Source organism: Agelaius phoeniceus, chromosome 18 (genome assembly GCF_051311805.1).
Source record: "Agelaius phoeniceus isolate bAgePho1 chromosome 18, bAgePho1.hap1, whole genome shotgun sequence".
In the NCBI taxonomy this organism is placed as follows: Eukaryota; Metazoa; Chordata; class Aves; order Passeriformes; family Icteridae; genus Agelaius; species Agelaius phoeniceus.
In genome coordinates this window covers 12,152,273-12,179,128 of record NC_135282.1, presented here as the reverse complement: position 1 = coordinate 12,179,128, position 26,856 = coordinate 12,152,273, and the positions used below count along the sequence as shown (strand labels likewise).

Genomic DNA, 26,856 nt, shown 5'->3' with positions numbered 1-26,856 from the left:
GGACATTACACATTCTGTAACACATGGAGTGAACATTACACTCTGTAAAAGGTGGAGTGGGCATTACACACTCTACAGAGGGTGGACTGGACATTACACACTCTACAGAGGATGGAGTGGACACTACACACTCTACAGAGGATGGAGTGGACACTACACACTCTACAGAGGGTGGAGGGAGCATTACACACTCTATAAGAGTGGACTGGACATTACACACTCTATAAGATGGAATGGACATTACACCCTCTATAGAAGGTGGACTGGACATTACACTATAGAAGGTGGAGTGGGGATTACACACTCTACAGAGGATGAAGTGGGCATTACACACCCTACAGAAGGTGGAGTGAACATTACCCACTATAAAAGGTGCAGTAGGCATTACACACTCTATGGAAGGTGCAGTGGGCACTGCAGACCCTGTGCAGCCACAGTGGTCAGTGCACACTCTATGGAAGGTGCAGTGGGCAGTGCACACTCTATGGAAGGTGCAGTGGGCACTGCAGACCCTGTGCAGCTACAGTGGGCAGTGCAGTTTCTATGGAAAATGCAGTGGGCATTACACACTCTATGGAAGGTGCAGTGGGCATTACACACTCTGTGGAAAGTGCAGTGGGCATTACACATTCTATGGAAGGTGCAGTGCAGACCCTGTGCAGCCACAGTGGGCATTACACAGTCTATGGAAGGTGCAGTGGGCACTGCAGACCCTGTGCAGCCACAGTGGGCAGTGCACACTCTATGGAAGGTGCAGTGGGCAGTGCACACTCTATGGAAGGTGCAGTGGGCAGTGCACACTCTATGGAAGGTGCAGTGGGCATTACACACCTATGGAAGGTGCAGTGGGCAGTGTACACTCTATGGAAGGTGCAGTGGACACTGCAGACCCTGTGCAGCCACAGTGGGCACTGCAGACCCTGTGCAGCCACAGTGGGCAGTGCAGTTTCTATGGAAGGTGCAGTGGGCAGTGTACACTATGGAAGGTGCAGTGGGCACTGCAGACCCTGTGCAGCCACAGTGGGCACTGCAGACCCTGTGCAGCCACAGTGGGCACTGCAGACTCTATGGAAGGTGCAGTGGGCAGTGCAGACTCTATGGAAGGTGCAGTGGGCACTGCAGACCCTGTGCAGCCACAGTGGGCACTGCAGACCCTGTGCAGCCGCAGTGGGCACTGCAGACCCTGTGCAGCCACAGTGGGCACTGCAGACCCTGTGCAGCTGCAGTGGGCAGTGCACACTCTATGGAAGGTGCAGTGGGCACTGCAGACCCTGTGCAGCCACAGTGGGCAGTGCAGACCCTGTGCAGCCGCAGTGGGCAGTGCACACTCTATGGAAGGTGCAGTGGGCACTGCAGACCCTGTGCAGCCACAGTGGGCACTGCAGTTTCTATGGAAGGTGCAGTGGGCAGTGTACACTCTATGGAAGGTGCAGTGGGCACTGCAGACCCTGTGCAGCCACAGTGGGCACTGCAGACCCTGTGCAGCCACAGTGGGCACTGCAGACTCTATGGAAGGTGCAGTGGGCACTGCAGACCCTGTGCAGCCACAGTGGGCACTGCAGACCCTGTGCAGCCACAGTGGGCACTGCAGACTCTATGGAAGGTGCAGTGGGCAGTGCAGACCCTGTGCAGCCACAGTGGGCACTGCAGACCCTGTGCAGCCGCAGTGGGCAGTGCCAGCCCCGTGCTCACCCTGCCATGACCACGCCGTCGCAGCAGTGGACGTCGCACAGGACGCGGCCGGGCTCGTAGTGCAGCTGGCTCACGGCACCCACACGGTTCTGCAGAGAGACACAGGCTGGGTGTTCCCATTCCTTTAGCCACCAAAACCTGCTGCTGGCAAACTCCCAGCTTTGCTACTGCTGCTGAGAGAAAACCCCCCCAGCAGCTTTCAGCTGGGAAAGAGGAGCTGCACAACACAACCCCAAGTCCCCTCTCCCACTTGCTCTAAGCAGGTTCCCATTTTTCCCCATTCCAATTTTTCCCCATTCCAATTTTTCCCCAATTCAAATTTTTCCCCGTTCCAATTTTTCCCCAATTCCTTAATTTCCCTCTGACCTTCCAGTTGGTTTTCAGCATGTGCTCTCTGGCTCTGCAGTTTTTGAGGGCAAGCTTCCAGCAGGAATGGTCAGAGATGCTCATGTCCAACAGGTATCCCTCCTCCTGGCACAGCCGGTACCACAACACTTCGTCTTCTGCAAGGATTTTCCATGTCCTGCTGACCTAGAAATCAATGTTTATATATGGATCTCTCATAAATGGATAAGGAAAAATGAGATTTAATATGAAATATTAAATAGTATCTGAAATATAAAGATATAAATTAATACAGGCTTGTACTAAGATTAAAGTCTTACTTTAATAAATATATTTGTTCAGTCTTTATACACCTGAGTGTATAAAAACCCCAGACTTTTAACAAAAGGCTTGTTTTCTGTGGTTTGTTCAGGAAATAACTGAGTTTATACTCCACTAAAACTCCACATAACATAGACACCAGTTTAGTGGCTACACTGTCAACCTGAAATATCACTGACTGGAAAATTTTGACAGGAAAAGCAGCAAGAAAACAATTAAGAGAGAATTGTGAGCTTAGAGCAAAAATATGAATATATTTTCATATTTGTAGCTAAGAAACCCTCTCAGATCACAGCACCATATCCCTGAAGTCCCACTGACAATGCCTGATTAGGGGTATGACATTAGTGATTTATAACCTATTGTATTACAGTATGCATAAATAGGAATGAATTATTAAGTTTTTCAAGCAGCCTCAAGTTGCTGCCCATTCCAGAGAGAACAGCTTCATCACAATCAATTGTGGGCTCAGAATTAAAGATTCAAGAGGTAAGAGCCAACTTAAGTAGCTTTTTTTTTTCCTCTGTAATTCTTAATTTAAAAAAACCAGACGTAACCAATGAAAGCCACTGCTGGTGAAAGCAGCAATCAATTGTGCTCTGGTTCTAAAAAGATTAAAAGAACCTTCTGAGACTGACATCATTTTTAGTAAGTTACAATTAAGCATCTAATGTTCATTTCAGTCCCCAGATTATGCCAAGAATCCAAGCCTCCCATGGACACAAACTCCCCCAGGACCATCTCTTTCTATTTATTTGCCATTTTTTTCCATAGTGACACACACATAGAAAATGTTTAATATGATGAAAGAAGGGGTGATCTGAGTAACCTGCAAGTGTTTTTAAGGTTTGAGACCTACAGAGAAAAGCAGTGCTCAAATAGGAATATCCAAAAGCAGCAAAATGAACATTCTGAATCACCCAGAGAGCTCAGTGCAAACTGGCAGAGGGAGACAATCCCCCTCCATCCTCTGACAAAGGAAATGACCTGCACAGGGCAAGAATAAAGCCCTGAAATGACAGAACCAGCACTGAGGCTGCTCCAGCAACACACAGTACCCTGGAATCAAAGTGCTGAGCCCTCCTGTCCCTAGAGGGACACACTCAGCAACTTCAAAAGCACCAAAAAGAGGCAATCCCAAATCCAAACCATTAAGAATTTGCTCTCAATTTGATTTAAAAGTAGGATAAATATCTGTGTTATTGCTCCAAGAACACACACAAAAAAAAAACCCAAAACCCCAAAGCAGCTTTCTGCTGACACACCAAAAGAGCAGCTGTGGTGCAGGAGTGGAGCTCCCCAGGCAGAACCTCTGCCCCCTCCCCAAACAGCAGCACATTTTCCTGACAGGGACAGGCTGAGCACACGCACAGGGAAGCGCAGCCAAACCAGGCCAGCTCTTGCCTTGCTTTCCAAAAGAGAAATCAAAAATAAACACACACCTTTCAGCCTGCCAAAAGAGACAATATTGCACAGACCTTTCAAGTTTCAAGGTCTTAAAAGCATTTTATAAAGACAGTAAAACAAAAGAAAAAGGGGGGGAGCTACATAAAATTTTGACTGCCTTTTCAACTTTCAGGGGGAATAAAGATCCTATCCTATCCTGATTTTTTTTCAATCAAATTACAGTGAACCCTGCTGCTTTACAAGCCTGAATTTCCAAAGGGTCCCTAACCCAGCCTTTTCTTACAGCCCCAAACTCACATGCCAATCCCTTGTAAAACCCCACTGAGCGAGGCTCAGCTGCACGAAATCACTAATAAAGAGTCTCAAGCATTTCACTTTACAGCACCACTGTGAGCTGCAGCATTAAAACCAGCCATTGGCTTCAAGTCAGCTTTATTAGATCTGCTTGACTTGGAGTTTCAGGTGAGGCCCCAAAAGCCAGGGCATTATAGCTTTATTTACATGCACCCAAAAGCTGGGTGCTGGAGAGGAGCTGAGATGTGCAAAGCTCTTGTTAAAACTTGTTTCCAAATCTAAACTGAACAGAAACTCCAGCAAGGATCAATGACAACATCTTACAGACTTGTTTATAGATTTGGAGTCCTGAATTTAATTTTGTCTTCAGTGTTCCTATTATCTTTTTACAACTGTTCTCAGCAAAGAAAGTTTGGGTTCCCCTGAGCTCCACAGAGGGACAGTTTTATATTTTATAGTTCAGCAAGTAATAATGTTCTGAAGGACTTCAAAAGCTTTTGCTGACACAGACTTTGCTATTTGGTTTTGCCTCTGGGGGATATTTTTCCCCCTAAAAAACCCCACCTCTTCCATCAAATGCAAAATTTCTTCTAATCCCATCTAAATCAACTGGCTCAAATCCTAATGAAGGTTTATTCATCCCTCTGCATCTGATAATGGTTTTTATTTCACTAGGTTTATTTTCTTCCCCAGACACACAAAGGCAGAGTCAAGGCTCATTTGCTGAGACCAGGGGCCTCAATTAGAACTCGCTGGACTTTGAGCTCAGTACAAAAAATAGTGCCAAGTGTTTAATCCAAAGCCATTCTGATGGAAACTGCTCATCTTTTCTGCTCCCAGCCCTGAGCACAAAATGGTTTGGCCTGGAAGGGACCTTAAAGACCACCCAGTGCCACCCCTGCCATGGGCAGGGACACCTCCCACCATCCCAGGCTGCTCCCAGCCCCAGTGTCCAGCCTGGCCTTGGGCACTGCCAGGGATCCAGGGGCAGCCCCAGCTGCTCTGGGAGTTCCATTCCAGCTCCTCACCACCCTGCCAGGGAACAATTCCTGATTCCCAATATCCCATCCATCCCTGCCCTCTGGCAGTGGGAGCCATTCCCTGGGTCCTGTCCCTCCATCCCTTGTCCCCAGTCCCTCTGCAGCTCTCCTGGAGCCCCTTTAGGCCCTGGCAGGGGCTCTGAGGTGTCCCTGGAGCCTTCTCCTCTCCAGGTGAGCACCCCCAGCTCTCTCCAGCCCTTGGGGCATTTCCTCCTCTGGTCTCACTCCAGCAGCTCCAGGTCCTCCTGATGTTGGAGGGCAGCTCTGCAGGTGGGCTCTCACCTGAGCAGAGCAGAGGGGCAGAATCCCCCTCTTTCCTACTGCTCCTGATGGGGGCTCAGCCCAGGGCAGGGATATCCTTATCCATCCATTCCTCTGCACTCTCTGGGAATCACAAGGAGGATGGATGATGGCTTTTACCCATAAACAACCTTGATGCAAAGCCATGCTCAAAAAAACACATTCAATTTTCCTTTTATAAATGTATAAACATTAAAGCCTCAACAGTTTGACAATCCCAAAAGCCCTGGAAGCAAGCAGCTGAAATTCTTGATTTATGCACGACAATTCATTCCTAAATTCCTAGAAACAGTCTCCCTTGCCCTAGATACATACACAATTCCTGTGTTGGTAAACACTTTTAAACCTTCTCTAAGATGAAAACCTAACAGGTCAAGGGAATTTCCCACAGAAACAAATCTGCCAAAATTCAGTGCTGCTGAATTCAAACACATCCCCTCATCACCAAGCTGAACCATAAATACCAGGTCCCCAAGCCATGGGTAAAATAAATGTATTTACAGTATCAGCCCTAAATCACACCCAGGCATTCCAGTTTGTCACATCTGTGGTGTCCCAAGGGATTGTTTTTCCTTTCCCCCTACACCCTGACCAGGAGGAAGGAGTGACTGCTCCCAAACCTGTCACAGTCACAGGAGAGTCACTCATGCTACAGATATTTCTGCCAATGGTCAGAACACAATCAGAAAGTGCTCACAGGGCAGAATTTTGCCTTACCCTGGCCTGTTCTGTGCTACACAAAGCCCTGGATACTTTTCTCCTTGGATTGCAAACGTGGGATATCAACAGGGACTGGTCTGGTGGGTGCTGCTGAATGTCACCCCCCTACTGCAGACCCAGCAGAGCTCAGGACATTTATTTACAGACTTGTGTACTTCCAGTGCCACACAGACAGGTTGTGGTTTACACTACTGATTCCAAAAATCAAAGAAAAGCTGTGGGGGAGCGAGGGAGAGGGAAATATCAAGGTGAAATTCAAGTTCTCCAGACAGTCTGTGGTGTGATTCAATCTCAGAGAGGCTCTGCAGTCAGGCTCCTTTCCTGTTAGCTGGTTACCAATTTGGCAGAAAGGACTAAGCAAACAGGTTTTCTCCAAAGGCACTCACATGGATCATGATGCCAATTCCACCAACTGGCCCAATTTCACTGAAATCCCAAGGCACCTTAATAAAAAAAACCTTTCTAGGATAACACCATAAAGCAGCAGGGTTTTCCATGGAACAGAAGAGGGCTCCCCCCCTTCAAAAACAAAACCACCAGGAGAAAAATGAAAATGCTATTTATTTTTATGGCTCTGCTTTTTATTTGAACAGTTAAATAGAAACCAGCTCTGCACTGGATATTCATCTGATTGGGAAAGCCCTGTGAAACACTGGGCACTTGCTCAGCTGCCACAAAGGAACAGTGACTTGGGAACAGGAGAATGAGAAATGTGGAAAATTGTCTCTGTTAAAACACATCTTATGAGAACAGGTTCAAGCTAAAAAGCAAAGTGGGAGGGAAATCCAGTGCAGCCCTAAGCACAGGGAAAAGGAGCAGCCTGACAGCAGCCAATCTTTTTACTATGCCATGAGGTAAAGTGATCAAGCCTAAGGAGGGGGAAAAGAGAGTGAAAGAAAAACCTTAAACTAATCCACTTCAAAAATGCAACCCTGTTCCATGTCATGGGCTGTGGCCTTTATTGATGGCATATCTCTACCCCAAGGGACAGAAACTTGAGCACATCTGAAAGCTTCCCTGTCCTGGACAGCACCAAAAAATAATCCTAGAGAATTTTCCCCTCTGCAAGAGCAGCCCTGCACAAGGAATTAATTTTCTTTAAACAGTCCCTGTCCCTAAAAGGCATTAGCAACTCCAAGATTTAAGCAATAACCACTTGTAGCTATTTAACACTACAACACACTCATAGTGAACATTAAAAGCCCAATTTCCTTTCAAAGCCTGGACCATCTGCAGAATATTTAAGTTTAGCCATCCTCAACAGACCCTGTCTGTCACTTCTCAGTTTTCACATATTAACATTTTTCTCTTCCACTCAAACCATGCCCTAGACTGTTTGTAACACAGAGAATGGTTTTGGTTGGATTTTTGTGAGGTTGCAAGATGTGCTCTGTATGTGAAAGTTAATGACCACCAGCCTGGAACCCTAAACAGTGGCCACAGGAGAAGCTGGAATTGTATCTACAATATTCTTCTTGATTCCACTGGGTAATCAGCACTTGCCAATTAAGTTGGCTTTGAAGACTCATTCAGAGAGGAGGTTCAGCACTCAGTGGGTGAAGAAAGGAAATAAAGAGGTCCAACAGTGTGGGCTGAACAACCCTGAGTAGAATGAGGTGAGAGTGAGTACTTCAGTAAGAGTAGGCAGGTTACAACTACACGTAAATTAAGGACCATGCCTGAGCACAGACTGCTGAGAGCATTACCTGAAAGTATCAGAAAAGAAAAATATAAACTCCTTGCAGGGCTGGGGGGAAGAAATCAGGGTCCTTTAAGAATTTAGCCTCACATGGAAATACTACAGACAAAAAGTTACTACTCCAATGTCTGTGGTTCAATCCCATGCTGGAAACTGGGAGGAGCAGCTCTTGCCATGCCCTTAGCACTGCCAAGTGCTGAGTCCTAAACACTGCAAGACACTGACCTGAATCAAAAATGCTTCAGAACACTCACTCAAATCAAAATATCCTTGCACTATTTATTTTCAATTTTAAGGCTTTGCTGCTGCCCAAGCCACAGATGTTTTATTTAACTCTGCTCAAGTGCAGCTGTAAATCCAGCTCATGTACCATTACATTTCCAATATCCAGCTTTGGAACTGTCTCCTGTGAGTGAAAGCACAACCAGCTGAGTTCCTTGGGCTACCACCCCACTTGCCTACATGGAGGTGCCTGGTTTTTCACTATTTCTGCCAGTTTTTAGTGGAATCAGAGCAGCAAAGTGCCAGCAGCACTCACCTGAGCACACCTTCCCAGCTCAGCCTTGCCCAGGTACTGGAATATCTTCAGTGCCAGCTCATAAGGCAGCTGCACGTCGAAAAAAGGAACCTCATTGATTTCATTCTGAGAAGGAAAAAGGAGAAAATAATTGGTGAGGCTGGTTTAACACACAGTTTGACAGCAGGAGAAGGAATGGTGTGTCCTCAGGGCCACCACAGCTCCATGAAAATATCAGTTTTTCTGCCTCTCCATTCTTTCATGGCCCTTTAAAGGGCAGAGAAAGGCAGGACACAAGTTCTAGTAAAATAGTTTGGCTAAAGTGCCAAAAAACCCCAGTAAATGATCACTTTGAAGGTATAAGCCCATTATTAATTTCACCTGCAAGATTTCAATCCCATATGATGGAAAAATGAACAAATATTTTAAATAAAACTGAATGGAGATGATGTTGGTTTCTTTCATTGCTAATATAAAAATGCTATTTTAATATGAAATGTTCCTCCTTTAACTAATTGTGCATCTCAAACAAAAAATTTGAAGCCAAATCCATCAATTTAAGCTACAGCTAAATGCAGCACATAGATTTTTCCTAGATGTATTCTGTTTGGTTTAATTACATAATTATTGCATCTTCTTTCTGCAGTTATCACAACAAGATTTATCTTCCCTCTTATCCTGTCTAGATATTCAACATTTTTATACTCTATAATAGAGAAAGAGCTTAATCAGCTGATTCTGACTATTTCTATGTCACCAGTTTTGCTCTGCAGTGCTTTCTCTGGTTTCTGTCCCCCCACAGGTGCTCCTGATCATTGTCCATCAATCCTCATGCACAAAATCAGCTGCTCAGTTAAAACCCATCTCCACTGCTTGCCTTCAGAAGCTCAGGATCATCTCCTGGCACTTCCCTAACCCTGGTATCTTTGTGGGTGTCTCCTAGAGCTTCTCATTCAAATCTGGGCCATTTGCAGTACCACAGTAGAACTGAAGGGATATTCTGGGTTTATTCAAAGCATTTACTCAGGGAAATCCCAATATAATGGGTATGGTTTTTAAAGCAAAAGATATTCCACACTCAGGACAAGAAATTCTAAACACAAGCAAGTGTTTAGACAACACAAACACAGGCAATGCTCCCATCAGGTTTTTTAGCAACAAAACATCACTTCACACACGGCTGGAACCTCCCACTTGTTCTAAAGTCACTTAGGGCAGGAGCTGCAGCCAGCCCTGCTGCTGCCCTCCCTCCCTCCCTCCTCATCCCCAATTTCCCTGCACAAGCAGCTCCTGCTCCCTGCCCCGTGCTGGGGCCGCCGCGGATCCGCAGGGTCTGGTTTGCTTTGGAGCGCTGTAAATCCCACCCGTCTCCAGCGGGGACACCCAAGGAAAGCACAAAGGGATCCCCAGAGGAGCCACTGGGCAAGGCTTGTTCGCTCCGGGCTCATGAGCTCAGGCACGGCACCACCACGGGTGAGCTCCTTCCAAATTGGGCTTGAGTCGTGTCCAGGCAGCAGATCTGGGCTGGCTGGGTGCACACAGGGTCTCACTGCAAGGAATCGGGGCTGCAGGCACAGCACTGCTCACACAAGGCTCAGCACCAACGGTGCTCTGCAGGAAAGGAGGGGAAAAGAGCAAAAAACTTCAGGGATCCAGGGCCTGCCCCCTGCCAGGGAACAATTCCTGATTCCCAATATCCCATCCATCCCTGCCCTCTGCAGTGGGAGCCATTCCCTGGGTCCTGTCCCTCCATCCCTTGTCCCCAGTCCTTCTCCAGCTCTCCTGGAGCCCCTTTAGGCCCTGCAAGGGCTCTGAGGTGTCCCTGGAGCCTTCTCCTCTCCAGGTGAGCACACCCAGCTCTCCCAGCCTACACAGAGTTTTATAAACTGAGCTGCACAAGGATTTATACCCTGCTTCAAATAAACCCAGAAGTGCTTTTTTTCCTGCTTTGGTGCTGCAAAGGGTCCAAGTTTAAATGAAGAGTAGCTGCAGAAGAAACCTACACAGTAAAGGAATGGGGGTTAGGAAGTGCCAAGAGGGAGAGGATGATCCTGATTTAGGATCTGTCTGAGGTTCTGGAGGCACAGCACAAACTCATACTGATTCCATTCTGTGAAAAACGCCAATCACTTGTTTTTAAAATTTTAAAAGTTTAATAGTAATAAAATGGTTATAAAAATAGTAATACAATTAGAGTAATAATAATTTGGACAATTTGAATTAGGACAATATGAGACAATAGAAATAAAGAGTTACGGACGTCTGGGTACCTTTTCTGGGCAGCAGGAGCCCGAAAAAGGACCCAGGTTAACAGAGGATTAACCCTTAAAAACAACAGCCTGTTGCATATTCATACACCTCATACATGATGCATAAATTCCATTCAAACACAGGATTCTGTCTGGTCATCCTCAACTTCTTCCCCTGAATCCTAACAGCAGCTTCGAGGTGGGAAGAAGTTAATTTCTTCTGATAATGGGACAATAAATTCTTTTCCTCTGAAAGATTCAGGTGTCCTGTGGCTGCTATCTCACTGCAAGTCCTTTCTTTAAAAAAAGTATCCTACATAGCACAGTTTCTATTTTAACATTTTTTTATAACCCAAAACTATATTTAACACACTACTTAAGAGAATTAATACAGCATTACTTCTAACACAACACATATAATATCCATTTTAATATTTGCGAAAAGCCAATCATAAAATACGCATTTTTCACACACTCTAATGCAATCCTAACATTAGAGGCAGAGCCAGGTCTTCCCACACCCCAAAAATTCCTGCAGCTTGTCCTCAGCCCAAGGAAGCAGGGATGTTAAGTCAGCACCAGTCTGTCTAAAAGTCTACTGGAATGAGTCCAAAACTCAAATACAACCAGCCCCTCTGAGACAGATTCGGGCTCCTGTGTGCTAATGGAGCACTAATTCTGTAAAATGGATTAATTTGTGCCTTGCAGACAGAAATTTAATCTGTTCCTTTTAATTTTTTTAAGCAAAGAGTAATTAGTCATAGTGAGGTTAGTGAGAACCAAGAAAATCGGTTTCCCCCTTAGTTTTCCTATACTGTAAATAACACCTATATGGCATTTAGAGGATTTACCAAAGTAGCTTTTATCTGGTTCAGAACTGTATTTAAGACTATTTCCAAATTAAGTCCTTTATTTAAAGAATTAAAGCTTGTTTTCTTACTACGCTGCTGTGTTACAAGGCAGGATATTCTTAATTACTGCACCCGCATCAAACTGCCTGAGTAAACAACAAAAAATCTTAAGAGAAAAAAGATACTATTTCATAGAGTCACGGCATATCTCGAGTTGGAAGGGACCCTCGAGGATCACCGAGCCCAATTCATAACCCCGCACAGGACACCCCAACAATCCCACCCCGTGCCATTACACAGGACAAGCAGATTCTCAAGGGTTAAAACTTTGTAAAGGGATGTATATTCAGAAGCTGAGGTTATAAACAAGCACACAGGAACACCAATTCAAGGTCCCCTTTGCTCGCCGCCTCCAGCGAGAGGCCCCTCAGCCGAGCCCTCTCAGTGCTCCCGTACCGGCCCCACCGCGACCCCGCCTGGGGCCCGGTCCGGCCCCGCCACAGCCCCAGGGCCGCCCCCGGCCCCGCGCAGCCCTACCAGGTCTCGGATCAGCTGCCCCAGCAGGTCGTCCCCATCTCCGGGTTCCCTATCCGCGGGTTCCCCGGCGGGCCGGGCGGGTGCCGGGCTGCGGCGGGCCGGGGCGCTGCCGGCCAGCAGCCCGCGGGCCAGCGCCAGGTACCCGGGCTCGGCCGGGGACTCCCGCGGGCTCTCGCCCGGCCTCTCCTGAGGGGGCTCCTGAAGGGGCTCCTCCCGCCGCCGCCGCTTCGCGCCCCCGGCCCGCTCCTCCCGCCGCCGGGGCCGCTCCCGCTCCGCCGGCACCGCGGCCATGGCGGCGGGGCCGGCCCGGCGCGGCACGGAAACCGCGCCCCGCGCCCGCGCGTTCCGCCGCTACAAGGTTCCGCCGCCGCCGGGACCGGGGCCGGTGCTCGGGAATGGAGCCGGAGGGCGGCGATGGCGGACGGTCCCCACACCGCGGGCGGCCGAGCGAGGCCACGGGGACGGCAGGGTCGGCTGGGACCCCTCAGCCCCCTCACAGCCATGGCCGGGGACAGGGACAGGGACAGGGCAGGGCAGGGTCCCGCTGGGCACCCTGAGGCCCGCTGGGAGCCCTCAGCCGTGGCCGGCCCCGCTGGGATCCCTCGGCCCCCTCACAGCCATGGCCGGTCCCAGGGGAGAAGCCTTTCCCACGGCAGGGTTGTTGCCCATGGACGTGGCCGCTCAGAGTGACAGATATGCCTCTCAGAGTGACAGATGTGCCGCTCTGAGGCCATTTTTTCCTTTCTCTTGGTCATATCTGAAGCTTAGCGGGTGGGCAGGGATGGCCCTGCCACACCTGCTGGGAAAGTGTTTTGCTGCTTGATTCACACCCATCTCCTGCGGCCACCACAGCCCGAGAGCTGCCACTTCCATGGGGAAGAAACGAAGCTGACTCAGTTCCTCTCCACTATCAACACACCTTGGTGCTCTAAGGCTGTGTTCAAATGATGCTGAACCACAGCTGTGAAGTTTCTGCACCTTCAGCCAGTCCAGCTGCCCAGGGAAGCAGAGAGGCCATGAGTACTCAAGTCTCCAGAATGATTCCTGAGGAGCCCTCAAGGAAACCGAGCAGGTAAGTGATGTGTTGGTGTCAGTCAAACAGCTGGTCTTTCTAGAACAGACTGTAAAACACAGCCCATGCTGTGAGCAGCAGGTTGTGCAATTATGGTGTCCACCTCTGCCTTCCTCACTGGTCACTTGCTGGTTTCTCTCCTCTACAGCTTGCCTGTGCTGTTCATAAAACCCAACTTAATGAGCATGAGGAGGTGTCCAGGAAGAACCCAAACTACCTCATTGTGGGAGGAACTCCTCTGTGTAGAAACCCTGCAGCAGACAGGTGGGTGAAGGCTGGCCATGCCTTGGCCTGTGTGCTGGACCCCAAAACCCCCCTGCCCTGGGCTGAGCCCCCAGTGTGGGCAGCAGGAAAGGAGGGGAGGATTCTGCCCCTCTACGCCACTCAGGTGAGACACCACCTGCAGAGCTGCCCCTGGGCATGGGGTCTCCAACATTAGGAGGACCTGGAGCTGCTGGAGTGAGACCAGAGGAGGCAATGGAGATGCTCCAAGGGCTGGAGCCAGGCTGGGAGAGCTGGGGGTGCTCACCTGGAGAGGAGAAGGCTCCAGGGAGGGCTCAGAAACCCTTGCAGTGCCTAAAGGGGCTCCAGGAAAAGCTGGAGAGGGACTTGGAACAAGGGCCTGGAATGCCAGGACACAGGGAATGGCTTCCCACTGCCAGAGGGTAGGGATGGATGGGATATTGGGAATTAGGGATTGTTCCCTGGGAGGGTGGGCAGGCCCTGGCACAGGTGCCCAGAGCAGCTGGGGCTGCCCCTGGATCCCTGGCAGTGCCCAAGGCCAGGTTGGACAGGGCTGGAGGAGCCTGGGACAGTGGAAGGTGTCCCTGCCCATGGCAGAGGGTGGAATGGGATGATGTTTAAGGTCCTTTCCAGCCCAAACCAGTCTGTGATTCTGTGACTTGTTTTCCCTACAAAACAATCACTTGCAGGGACTTAGAGGAGGGGTCTCCCTGGGGTGCACATGCTGGTGAGCCCTGCCAGAGGTGGGATTGCAGCCCAGGAGCTGCCCCTGCAGCAGGACGTGGGGCTGCTCCAGGGAGCGTGCATGGGCTGGGGTCATTTGCCAGGAGATCTGCAGCAGCTCCTCTGCAAAGCTGGGGGGGGACAGGGCCAGTTTGGGGTGATTGCTGGCCCAGAGGGAGCCCCCCGTGCCCATCCCAGGGCTGGTGTGTGCAGGGAGCCCTGCCCGGGGGTGCCAGCCCTGCTCCCGTGCCCCGGCAGCCGGGGAGGCCCCGTGGGCCCCGGGTCAGTGCCGGGGGCTGCGCGCTCCTGCCTCGGCCACCCGAAATGTGATCCGAATCCGTAATGCTGTGGGTGATGAAATCGGCTCCAGCTCTGTGTAATCCCCTCACTGCCCCCCTGCATCTCCTCGCTGTCCCCTCCTCCAGCCCACAGGCATCTGCAGCCTCGCACTGTCTCTCTATCCCCACGCCATCCCCTCTGTCCCACAGTCCCCTCTATTCCCACATTGTCCCCATACTGTGCCCTCTATCCCCACATTGTCCCCATACAATTCCCCTCTATCCCCAGTGTCCCCTCTATCCCCACAGTTCCCACAATGTCCCCTCCATCCCCATGCTATCCTCTCTATCCCACACTGTCCCACCTTCTTCACACTTCCCCTCTATCCCCAAACTGTCCCTCTGTCCCCACGCTGTCCCCTCTATTCCACTGCTGCCCTCTCTATCCCCAAATTGTCCCTCCATCCCTACGCTGACCCCTCTGTCCCACCTTCCCCACTGCCTTCTCTATCCCATTGTCCCCTCCATCCCCACGCTATCCCCCCATTCCTACACTGTCCCATCAAACTCCCACCCTGGATACCAGAATCTTCCACCCCACAAGCACTGTTCCCTCCACTCCCAGTCCCACACTGTCATTCCATCCCCAGTGTCCCTGCATCCCCGTGCTGTCCCCTCCATCCCAACACCATCCGTGCATCCATCCATCCGTCCGTCCGTCCATCCATCCATCCATCCCTCCACCCATCCATTCCCATGCTGTCCCACCGAACCCCCACCCATCCCTTGGTACCAGAATGTCCCACCACACAAGCACCGTTCCCCCCAGTCCCCTCCACGTCCTTCTATCCCCCCACCATCACCCGCATCCCTGTGCCGTCCCTCCCATCCCTCCGCCGTCCCACCCAACTCCCACACCACCGCTGGACCCCAGACCGTCCCAGCGCAGCACCGCTGTCCCCCTGCCCCCCACCCCGCGCCGTCTCCCGGCTCCCCCCTCTCCGCCCGCGGCCGAGCACCGCCCCGCGGGGGATGATGTAACCCCCGGTCCCCCCCGTGTCCCGCCCGCGTCCCGCCCGCCGCACACTCGGCGGGCTCGGCGGCGAGCGGACGCAGCCATGTGCCCGTGCGCGCTGCGCGGCCCCCCCGCGCCCTGCAGCCCCTGCGGCCCCGGCCGCGCCGCCCGGCCCGAGGCCGCCGCCCGCCGGGTCGCCGCCCGCCTGCGCCGCCTGGGCGATGAGCTGGAGCAGCGGCGCAAGGCGCGGGGCCGCGGCCCCTCGGCCGCCCGCCGCCTGGCCGCCGTGGCGGGGCTGCTCTGCGCGCTCACGCCCGCGGCCGCGCTGGCCTGGCTGATCCGCAGGAGGAGCCTCTAGGGAGAGGGGCGCTGGACGGAGCGGGGAGCAGGCGGGACGCGCAACAGGTGGGCGCGGGACGGAGCTGGGCTGGGCTGGGCTCGGGACGGGCGCGGGGGCTCGGCTCGGTCCGGCCCGGCGGAGCGCGCTGTCCGCGGTACCCGCGCCTCGCCGGGCTGCGGGGGCTGAGCGCGGCAGCGCACCGAGCCGCGGGCTGCTCGTGCTGCCGGATCGCACCGACCGCTCTCCTTTGCCTACTCCTCTTCCTCTCCCCTCTCTGTTCCTCTCCCTGGACTACCGGTGCCAGGTCACACCGACCTGTCGCTCTCACCTCTCCCGCCGTCCCCTCCATCCCCACTTTCCCCCTCTCCTCTCCCCTTTTCTCGGGACTCCTCAAACGCCCCCTTTCCCCTTCCCCGAACTTTTCACGGCTTCCACCCCCGTGGCTCCCCTCCGCCCGCTCCACCCGTGCTCCTGCGGGGCAGTTTGAGCTCCATGCCCGGCAGCGGCGCGGGGCAGCTCAGGGGGAGCCGCGCAGGTCCCGTGTTGCCCCGGCTGCCGGTCCCGAGAGCTGGAGGGTGCCCCGCACACCCGTGCCTGCCAAACCTCCAGCCCTTTTTTGCGTGGAGGAACTTTCCCTGTGTCCTGTCATTCCCTGGTGGGCTTTATAGCCACGGGTGCTGTGGGGCACTGGGTGGTGGAATATTCCCACTGGACTTTTACCTGGGACATTGGCTCTGTGTTTTGGATAATGCCTTGCCCAGTGTTGGGGGTTCTCCCCGAGGGGGGTCCCAAGCCACTGGCCAGGAAAAGCACCCAAGCCCAGTTACTGCTGGTTCTGTGCTCCAGAGCCACTGAGCAAATGAGCAGCAGGTAACCAGGACATGCCTGGTCCTGTAACCTTCGTTGTTGTCATCCTGGTGACAGCTCCGGGGCTTGTGGGGACAGCTCTGCACCCTCAGCCTGGGAGCACTCGGGGATACTGAGCATATGTGGGGTCAGCTCGGGGATTTTGGGTGCTCTGTAGTGTTCTTTGGGTCGTGGATTTGTCACCACAGACCTAAGGAGCACGGGCTCCTCTTTTGGGTGCTGTAAATTGCATCATAAACACCCCCCAGTGTCTGTCTGTGTTCAGGGCACAATTTCAGTGCATGTCTAACTTTCAGCGTGCACTGGTATCCCACCAGCTTGGATAGGGCAGTGTGGAAGGAAAGTCAGGTTATCAGAGAGTTTAAAAATGAGGTTTTCCAGCAGGTCTGTGTGTTTGCACTGTGTGTGCACTCTGTGGGGGGGCATTGTTGTCATCCATCTGAGCCACAACTGCTGTGTCTGGGAGGCTCCGCTGGTCACCTTTGGAAAGCTTTCTTTGAAACAAAAACAGAGGAGAACTGTGGGGTTTTGGTAAATTGAAGCCTCAATGTCTATAAAAGCAGGCACTGTGCCTCAGAGGTGGTGTCAGTGGTGTGGGACTGTGGTCAGGAGCAGAGCAAACACATCTCTCCCTCCCTGTCAGTTTGTGGCAAGTTTGGTTCCAGTGTTTGGAAGCAAACCCACCCGTCTGCCTTGCTGGCCTCTCTGAGCACAAACAGAGCTGAAATCCAAGGGGGAACGGCAGTCATCTCCCTTATCTAATGTCTCAAATGTCCATTTCTTTCTGACAAGCCAGGGAAATTCCTCGCTGCCCGGTCTGGGACTCTGTCCCAAGCAGAGGAGGTGGCAGGTGAGCAGGGCTGGCAGAGCGAGCCTGTCAGCTGGCCCCGGTGATCCGTGCACACGCTCAGCCCAGACTCGCTGGCAATCCCACGAGGCCAAAGCTGTTTGGAGTATTAATTTTTGTGAAGGTTTATTGGGCAGACACTATTCTTTTCCCCCCAATCTCTTGTGCTGTTGATCCTGGAGTGCTCACTTCCATTTCTGCCCACCAGTTGCTTATAAATGGCTTTGATGAGAGGCTGTGGAAAAGCCAAGCATTATCCCGGGCGCCTCCGAGGCAAATTCCATGGGCAGCACCGTCCTGCCCCTGGCTTCAAAGGCTGCCACAGACAGCGTTGAGCTGCCTCCAAATGCTCCTGGACACAAATACACATGTAAGGCTGAAAAAGAGCTCCTGGTGTGTGATGGGAAGCGGTTTCAGGGATAAAGGCACAGATGAACAAGCTGGTGACACTCCTGGCTGTCCCTGTGTGCAACCTGTCCCACTCCTGCCATGCTTCTGAGGCACAAGTGACCAAGCTGCAGATGAAAATACAATGCAAGCCCAGAATAATTAACTGTGTCATCTGCACCTCAGTTCCTCAGTTATTCTGGCCATTAATAATCTTTTCATCCTGAGCAGTAATTTGCTTTCACCAGTGGAGGTTTCTGACAGTCTGCAGTGTCTCAGAGCCCCAGTGACAGTGCAGTGAGCTGGTTAGCCTTGGAGATGAGGTAAGACAGTGTTTGATTACCTCAGCAGAGTATTTCTGAACAAAACAGGCATTTTTCTGCCATCCTCAGAGAACTCTGCAGTGACAATAACATTGTCCTGCAACAAGCTGGGAAGTCCAGCCTCTAACCACTTGTGATCTCTGGATTTCATGGAAAGGCTGGTAAGAGGAGAGCAACTTGTACAGTTAATGAGTGCCCTGCAGAGTCAGCCTTTGTCTCATGATCCGGTGGTTGCAGAAGGAATGGAGAAAAGAGGAAAAGGCCAGTTTCAGCTTGGGTTATTCCTCGAGTTCCCCTCCTGCTTTTCCAAGAGGCTGTGAATGTTCTGGGGCAGGAGGTTGGTGCTTGTTCCCTGAGCTCCGTGTGGCTTCTCAGAGCAGCCCCGCTCAGGGAACAATCCCGTGCTCCAGGGAGCCCCTCGTGTTCCCACAGCCCTGGGTGATGGCAGTGGAGCAGGATTAGGGCTGTGACCAGCTTGCATCTGCAGACCCTGCTTGGGATTTGGGATGGATGCTTTGCAACTGGTAGTTGTAATATGTAATCTGACATCACCTTGAAACATCCAACCAGGGCATGAAGTATAGTTGTCAGGTGCCAGTTTGGCATACAATGTCACTTGTATTTCGCTCTGTTAGTTCAGGAGTGGCAGTGTATTAAAATCAAACCCTACTTGTCCCTGCCAGCTCCACCAGCCTGGTTCCGTGCCCACTGTGTTGCCAGGAATTCCCCCCACTGTTTGCTGCGAGGTTCATGCAGAGCCACTCTGTCCAAAGTCTCAGTGCAGTTAATTATCTGTATTAAAACTGGCTTGATAAGATTTCTGGAGGTGTCCCACTGAGCTGTGCAGGAGAGCAGAGCAAACGAAGGACCAGAGGCAGTGGAGATGCAGAGAGCTGGTTCTGCACCAGGACAAACATCCAGCCTCGTGCACCCCGTGTGTGTCCCTCACACAAAGAGCCAGGCTCTGTTGTTTATCCTCCTGGATCAGGGAAAAGCCAGCCCTTCCCAGTGGCAAGCATCCTGCTCAAAAAAAGCCAAAGGTCCCTGCCACCCTCGCCCCAGCCTCACAGTTCAATTGAAGAAAGAAAACCTTCAGCATTAATTCTCCCGATAAACAAACATCAGAGTTTGCACAGACAAACAGCAGCCCAGGAATGGCTCATTCCACGGGTGGACTGAGGCCAAGCAGGACAGTCTTTGTGGGAGGATTGGAGCCCAGACGAATTTTTTTACTGTCCGGGTTCCCTGCTCTTCCTATACAAAGATCTCCCGGACACACCATTCTTCCCAGTTCGTTTCTAGCACTCCTGAACCCCCTCCTAATTGTTTTCTGGTCTTCCAAGTTGCCCTTCCACCTCCCGCGGAGATGCTAATGAAGTGTGAGTGTACGCGGATGGGGCTGCTTGGGAATTTGACAGGGCTTGTGCCCAGCCCTTGTTCCCTCATTAAGCTGCTGCTGCGCGGGGACGGCAGCGATTGTGCCTCGTTTAGTCCCTGCCTCCAGCGTGCCCTCAGCGATCCAAGCCCTTGGATATATTTTTCCCTTTCAATATATCAATAACTGTTATTTTGTTTATTAGCAGTGGGACGTGTGCCAAGCCAGTGGCCCCTGTAATCCCTTTAAATGGAGCAGTTCCATGCTGACACAGTAGCCGTGAGCAGAACTCCTTTTTCCAGCTGGAGCTCCAACTCTGCTCTGGCTTCTGGCTTCGTGCAGGTGCTGCCCAAAGGTGGCTTCTCCTCCCCTCCCTGAATAAAAATCAGAGAAGTGCTAAGAGACACAGGACCCCCTACCTGAGTCGTTTCATGCCCATCCCACTCAGCATCCATGAGAAAAGCAGCTTGGTTTTTTTGGTAAAGCTGTGGGATCAGGCTGGAGAATTCCAGGTAATCTGGAAGTGCCTGTGTGTGTTAAAGCACCGGGATGTGGCCAGGTTGGCTGAGGTGGTTTTGTAACCAAAACCATTTGTTGTCTCATAACCTTATTGCTTCCTTTTGTGCAATGGTCGAGAGCAACTTTCTGAGCAAAATCTGTCTCTCCCTAAATGCCCAGGCACAGAGGGATACATCACCAAAGAGAATGTCAGTTCCCATGAATTAATTTCAGTGGAAGTAAATTTTTCCTTATCGTTCCCATCCATGTTTCCAATAGACACTGCACTTTTCATACAGGCACTCAGCCATAATTCCTTGGATTTCAGAAGGAAATGAAAAATGTTGATAGTTGTGGACAGTTTCCCCCAAAGTTTCAGCCTTTTCAGAATGGCACATTAAATAATCAATTTTTCAGCAGCTCTACAAAAGGGATATGCTGGTTCTCTTTCCAACTTACTATCCACCCCAGTACAAATGGGATGTAGTTTGGCTTTCCCCAGCCTTTTTCAGACCCAAAGTACCAAATTTTGCTCTGTCTGCTGAGTGCCTATTGTGGGAAATTTGGAGTAACTCCACTGGAGTCAATTGGGTTGCCCTGGATTTACAGTGCTATAAATGAGATCAGAATTGGCTCAAAGTATATTCCATTAATGAGTCAGATACTGGCAATGCAGCCAATATGCACCCAGAAATGGCTTTAACACAGCCTAGGATATTCAAAATTGGTTTATTGAGAGATGGGCTCAGGGCCAGAATTCTGGGGTTCTCTTTTATTCTTTCCATGAAATTCACCTTCCTGCAGAAGGCCAGCACGAGGCTGATGCAAAACTTAAGAGCCATTTAAGCCCTTAGAATGGGGCTTGTGAGATGCATAAACATTGTGCTGAGCTCTTTGCCTGCCCTGGAGCAGATTTATCGCTTGGAGTTCAAGATGTTCTAGGATTTATCAACTTTTACAGGTTTTTATAGATTTTCTATACATTAAGTGACACAGAGAGACAGTTTGTAAAATACAGTGACACCACGGATGATCTGTTGCCAGCCATGGGTGGCACAGCAGGACAAGGGTTCAGAGCTTGGCAGCTGGAAGTGCTGCTACAGGAGAAATAATAAATAAGGATTAAATGGTTTTGCTGTGGAGGAAATCCTTTAATCAACTCCTGGACTCTTTATTCCAGTGTAACTTGAGTAAATATCTCACCTCTTGGAGTGAAGGCAGCCACATTGCTTTGTACAGTGCCACACTCACAGCCCAGCTGTGCCCTGCTCTGGGCAATTCTGGCATTTGTGTGGGGATTGAGGCACCCAAATCCCCTCCTGGTGATGTTTCCCAGTCTGGAGGATCCCGTGGTGCTGTGTGCCTGTCCCTGAGCACCAGGGAAGCAGGAAGGCTGAGCAGGGTGCATTCCAAGCCCCAGGCTATCCCTGGAGCTCTGCATTGACTCCCTGTGCCCAGCTGCTGGTTTTGTGTAGCTGTGTTTGTCCCTCTCCACACAGCAAACACCTCTCCTATTTACCCTCTGCCAAAAGAGCCAAACAGCTCTGCTAAAGCACTTTGGGACACTCCAGTACTTCCAGAGGGCAGGTGGGATGTGGGAGATGGAGCCTGGAGGTGCAGCAGCCCTGGGATGGGGCTGGCTGACAGCCTTGATCACAGCCAGACTGGAACTGTGCTTCACCTCTGAGGGTTCATCCCGGCCTTCCTCCTTCCTGCCATTCCCACCGGTGCCTCAGATTCCCTGAAACTAGAAAGCAGGGCTGGGAATGAGGGGCTGGCATTGCCACATCCTGTGGGCAGCCGGCAGGAGCTGGGATAAAGCAGACGTGGTTCAGGAACCAGAGACGTTCCAGGGACAGGGAAAGGTCACAGCCCCAAGGCCGTGTTTGCTCTCAGGCCCAGGGGGGATTGCTGGGGTGCCCTGGAGCCCGGAGTTGAGCTGATGATCCCTGTGGGTCCCTTCCCACTCTGGGATTCTGCTCAGAGTCCGTGCCAGCACCGCAGCTCGTCTCTGTCCCCGGAGGTTCAGCCCATCCCAAGGCTGTCTCCTGCTGCCTCCCCGCTGGCATGGGCAGGGCAGGACGGCAGCAAGGGGAGGGATTCCGGAGTAAGGCAGCTCAGGATCTGCCCCGGAGCTGTGGCCAGCCCTAATTAGCTGTGACTTCATTGCTGCTGCAGTTGCACCGTCAGCGACTCCCCCCCTTTCCCCGCGGTGAAATCACCTCATCCCGGCTGGGCTGCGGTGGAGATTTCTCCGTGCAGGTTTTTCTAGGATCTCTCACTGTCACCGCCTGCACACGAGAGATCCATGGCATCTGCCCCAGCCAGGGCTGCCATCAACAAACTGAGGGACAAACGCTGGGAAATGGGAATTTCATCGCAGATGCCCCTTGGGCACGTCTCCTGCTAATTTGCACTTAGATGGGTGCCTTTCTCTGAGCACTTTATTAATTAAGGCTCGCAGCCCACCTGTGAGGCAAGGAAGTTATTAGTGCCCTCATTTTCCAGCAGAACTGAAAGCAGTGGTTTGCCCAAGGCCACAAATCTAATCAGTGGCAGAGGCAGGGATGAGTGAGTTCTTGCAGTCTCCTGTGATACTCCGTGCACCCCACTGCCTACCTGGAACAAATTTAATGGCTTCCCTCAAAGTTCACATTTTTGTTAAAGTGATGTAAATGAAGATGGAGCACCCAAAAGGAGCCTTGCAAGGGGGAGAGCTCCCAAAAATCTGCAGTACCCAGGGCCAAAGGCATCATCTCGTCTGAGCCACAAACCCTCCTCCCCATAAACTCCACACTTCTTCTTCTCTGTAAATTTAGTAGGAGGGTTCAAGCATAAATTTAAAAGAAGCTTTTATTGTACCAAATGCATCAAGATAATTAACACCCAACCCCATTCTTTTGCTTTCTTAGGCTGGAACAAACCCTGTGCCCTTGGAGAAAATTGTTTCCCCTTTTCCTCCAGGGAATCCAGAGCCTGAGCAGCAGCTGTGAAGAGTGGAGAGAAAGAAAGAAGTGGGAGATGCTGGAAGTGCTTTGGGCGACGTGAGAAGGAGGATTTGCCCGGAAGGAGCTGTTCAAGGGCCCAGCAGCAAACCAGAGACACAAAACCTGCTTATATATAGAAGAATGTAACCCCTGTGTATGCAGACGTGGACGCGTGCATGCCTTGTCGAGAGCGTAAGCGACATTCCCTGTAGATCAGATCGCTGCTGTGAGCAGCCCTGCTCCCGCAGGCCGAGCCTTGGCACTGCTGCTGGCCCTGCTGGACACCACCCCCTGCCCTGCTGGCCCGTTTCTGCAGCAGGATGAGGAGGAATCTCTACACCCAGATTTGTAATCCTGAGAATTCCAAACGTGCTGCCCAGGCGTGGCGGGAGCGGGTGCGGAGCGGCTCGGACAGCGGTTTGTGTGTGTAAATATTCATGCTCTGGCACCAGGGGAGAGCAGCTTTCCTATGACTTTAGTTTCTCTGGTGCTACATTTAATATTTGTCTGGGGCTAAACTGCCTCTCTGTGGTGCTACAGTTTCCCCAAGAGGATGTTCTGAAACGTGGGACAAGGAAAGATCTATTTTGGTTATTGATATTTATACACAAGATAGCAAAAAGTAAGACTTGTTGAGAAGGTGCTATTTTTTTTTTCTTTCTTTCAATCTCTGCAGAAACTTAAGACAAAACAAATAATCTACCCCAGAACTTTATAAAACTCCTTTTCTTTGGAGCAGTTCTTTTTCTTTTTGACAGTGTGGAGCTTGGGAAGCAGCAGGCACTGAGGTGGAAAGGACACAGGGCCCTTTCCACTGCAGTGTGCACATCAAAGTCTGCTAGAGCAGCACTTCCTGCAGCTCCAGAGCTGGGAATTCTCCTGCATGGTGATTTATTCAGTCCCACATCCCGTGACCCAGGGAAGAGAACTCTTATCCAGACTGATCACTAGAGCAGGGGATAACAGGAGAGCTTGGCCTTAGAAGTCAAAGGGCTTTTTTCAGTCTAGTACTGAGCACTTTTATCCTTGCAGCCAAAACTACCTGTCAGATTTCGGGTACCTTCCACATACAGCAACCTGTGCACAGTTTTTTAGAAACATTTTTCCTACCTTCAGATATTTGCACCAGAAAATTGACCCTGCCATGGCAGGGAGGGCATTTTCAAAGGCATAAAGGAATGTTAGAACCCAATTTCTGAGGGAAATTTGGCTCCTTTTCTTTTAAAAATACTTCCCACCCCTCACCCAGCCCAGGAAGAACCCAAGTGGCCTCTGTGTCCAGTGAGACCCTGCATTTTCCACTGCTGCAGGAGAAATGTTTCTAAGCAATCTGAAAGCTAAATTCTCCCTTTATCAAATATTCACTGCAGTGTTTTGAGCCCCTGCACACATTTTCCTGGCTGATATTGATCCAAGTCCATTCCCAAACAGCAGCAAGGGCTCTGCTGGAAGAGCAGATGGTTCCTGGTGAGGAGCCTTGCCCTGCCCTGGTGATGTGCAGTGTGGGGAGGGGTGGTGTAGCTCTGTGTAGTCTGTCTGTCCATACCCTTGGGGTGCTCTCAGAGCCACAGGGACCAGTGAAACATTTTCCTGCCATTTCTGGCCTGATGCTCAGTAATCCTCAGCATCCTGAACCCCTTCCCAGCTCAGTCTCCTACAGTAACAAAAGGAGGAGCCTCAGCTGATTCCAGCAGTGCTGGGCAGAGCCTTAAAAATACCAATTTCTGGAAAGCCCTGGAATGTGGGAGTGAAATTGTGCCCGTGGAATTGCACAATCCCACTTGAACAGGAGCCTTGGATGTGACACTTGCCTTAGGGCACATCCTCCCCAGCCCTGGGACAGGCCCAGAGCTGGGTCACATCCCTCAGAGGCTGTCCCACCATTCCTCACCTTTACCAGCTCTGAATGTAATGAACTCCTCACCTGGAATAGGCATTATTGCATTTCCCTGGGCACACAGCTGGCACTGCCCTTCCTCTCTGCTTCCCTGGCTGTGGGGGCTGCAGCCTTCAGGCTGCTCCCAATGTTTCAATCCCTTGGAACAGCACAGCCAAGGAAAAGGAAGGGAAGTTCTGTCCTCCCCACCTCGGGAGAGCCCCCAGATCTGTGATCAGCCCCAGTGCAGGGATTGGCTGATCTCCCTCAGTCCCAGCCCTCCGTGGACAGGCTTGTCTGTGAAAATTCCCAAACCTCAGAGCTCCCAGGGCATTGCTCTCCTCAGGGGCTCCAAACAGTCAGCAAAAAATGTTAACAGACTTGTCCTGCCCAGCCTGGAGCAGCCACATGGATGGTGCTTCCCCAGTGGAAACCAGAGCAGGGCTGGAACCCCAAACCCTGCCTTGTTCCTGGTTTGCTTCACTTCTGTAGTTCCAAACTGGATGTTTTGTGTGAACTGAGGGTGAAGTTTTGGAGTTTTGTAGCCAGAATTCCCTGTACAGAACTGGAATTCCTTGTTGAGGGTATGGATTTGTCAAAGCCTTACATTTTGTGGTGTAATTGCTATCCTTGAACGCCTCCATTTTTTGACAAGGAGTGTTTTTATCCTTTCTACAAGATCTGCTTTCCCCCTGGTTGGTGTTTGCCCGGAAAGGGAAGGGTGCTGTGAGCTCCCTGGAAATTCCCAGTCCCCTCCTGAGGGCAGGAAGCCGGCACAGTTCCCCTCTGGCCCTTTTCCCTTTTGTTTTCTCCCAGCAATGCCGGGGTTGGCTCAGCTGGGAGGGCCGTGGAGGAGCGGAGCCCTCTCGGGTTTCAGAGCTCACTTATGAGCTCATGGTCTGCGCACAGCACGGCTGGGAGGGAGCTCTGCATGAATCTTTAAAGCATTCCCTGCCAAGGCAGCTCCCAGCACAGCCTGCAATTCCATATTCCAAGGTAAAAGAGCAGCCTGGTGTGGGCTGCTGCCACCTGCTCCAACTGCTCCTCTGGCCAGGGAACTCAGTGCTGGGTTACCCCAGGGCAGGGCTTGGCCCAGGAGCTCCACATTCCTTCCTCTTCTCCTGCAGAATTCTTTCCAGCAGGTGACAAAGCTGAAATGGGCCCAGGCCTCCTGTCCCAAGCTTGGTGTGCCCAGGAGGGGCAGCACCCAGAGCAGGGAGCTGGCAGTGCCCAGGGGGGAATCCCATCCTGCTCCTGCTTCAGAGAGGGAGGCAGGAATCCTCTGAGCCAAACACATTGCTAAAGCAATTCCCTTCAATCCTCCTCGAACACTTCTTGAATCAGCTTCATCTGATCTGTGAGTCTGTTTTGTTTCTGTATCACAGGAAAAGTTAAAAAGGTCTCTTAAACCCTCAGCATGAGCAGAAGCAGTTCCTGCTGTTGAAATCCATGACAAACTGAACTGGTTCAACTGGTGCAGTGTCTGTCCACAGACAGCCTGGAATGAGGCATTCCCAGCTGGAAAACTGCATTGCCCTGTAAAAAGTGGCCCCAGTGAGGACAGAATAGCCCATAATACTCAATTTTCCTACCCAACATCTGTCCCTGATCTCCACAGGAGCCTGGTGTGTACAGAACAGACCACCTGAGCTCCCCACTGAATCCTGGACACACATTATCCATGTCCAACCCTCCTGGCTGTGTCCCAGCTCCCCAGCAGGTTCACAGCTTTCCCTGGAGCCACTTTGCTCCCAAATTTGATTTTCAATCCAGGCTTCAAACTCGGCCTCATTCTTGTGTAACTTTGCTGTGTGTGAGCTGAACTTTCCATCTCATCACAGCAGTGAGGAGACTCTGGCCATGCCAATTCCACATCCAAGGCTGAGGGAATTGTGAATACCATGGGAATTGGGCTTCCCTAGGACCAGCCAGTCTGAGAAGAGGAGAGGGATCCTCACCTGCTGCTCCTGCCTTGGGTTTTTACACCACAAAATCCAAACTTTTTTTTTTTCAAATATTTATTTGAGTACAGGAGGGAATTTTGATGTGACTT

At 51.3% G+C, this 26,856-nt stretch overlaps 2 protein-coding genes across 3 annotated transcripts in view; one reads left to right on the top strand and one right to left on the bottom strand.

The window, feature by feature from the left end:
* The window catches only part of FBXW8 (F-box and WD repeat domain containing 8), a 62,984-nt gene extending 50,675 nt beyond the window's left edge, over positions 1-12,309 (bottom strand). Inside the window, exons 1-4 of the mRNA XM_054645566.2 lie at positions 11,973-12,309; positions 8,357-8,461; positions 2,059-2,223; positions 1,693-1,781 (exon numbers count right to left, since the gene is read on the bottom strand). Coding sequence (XP_054501541.2) covers positions 1,693-1,781; positions 2,059-2,223; positions 8,357-8,461; positions 11,973-12,263 — 650 coding nt within the window. The 5' untranslated portion in view covers positions 12,264-12,309. The remainder of the gene's footprint in view (positions 1-1,692; positions 1,782-2,058; positions 2,224-8,356; positions 8,462-11,972) is intronic.
* A 2,613-nt stretch (positions 12,310-14,922) lies between these two features.
* On the top strand, positions 14,923-26,629 carry HRK (harakiri, BCL2 interacting protein). 2 transcript variants are annotated; one of them, XM_077187764.1, is made up of 2 exons: positions 14,923-15,708; positions 22,905-26,629. In XM_077187764.1, the coding sequence occupies exon 1, from the start codon at positions 15,086-15,088 to the stop codon at positions 15,659-15,661; it is 576 nt and encodes a 191-aa protein (XP_077043879.1). In that variant the 5' UTR covers positions 14,923-15,085; the 3' UTR covers positions 15,662-15,708; positions 22,905-26,629. The 2 variants fall into 2 exon arrangements, with proteins under 2 accessions (XP_077043879.1, XP_077043878.1); XM_077187763.1 differs by having other exon boundaries at positions 14,977-15,708; positions 22,853-26,629.
* Positions 26,630-26,856: the final 227 nt, after the last annotated feature.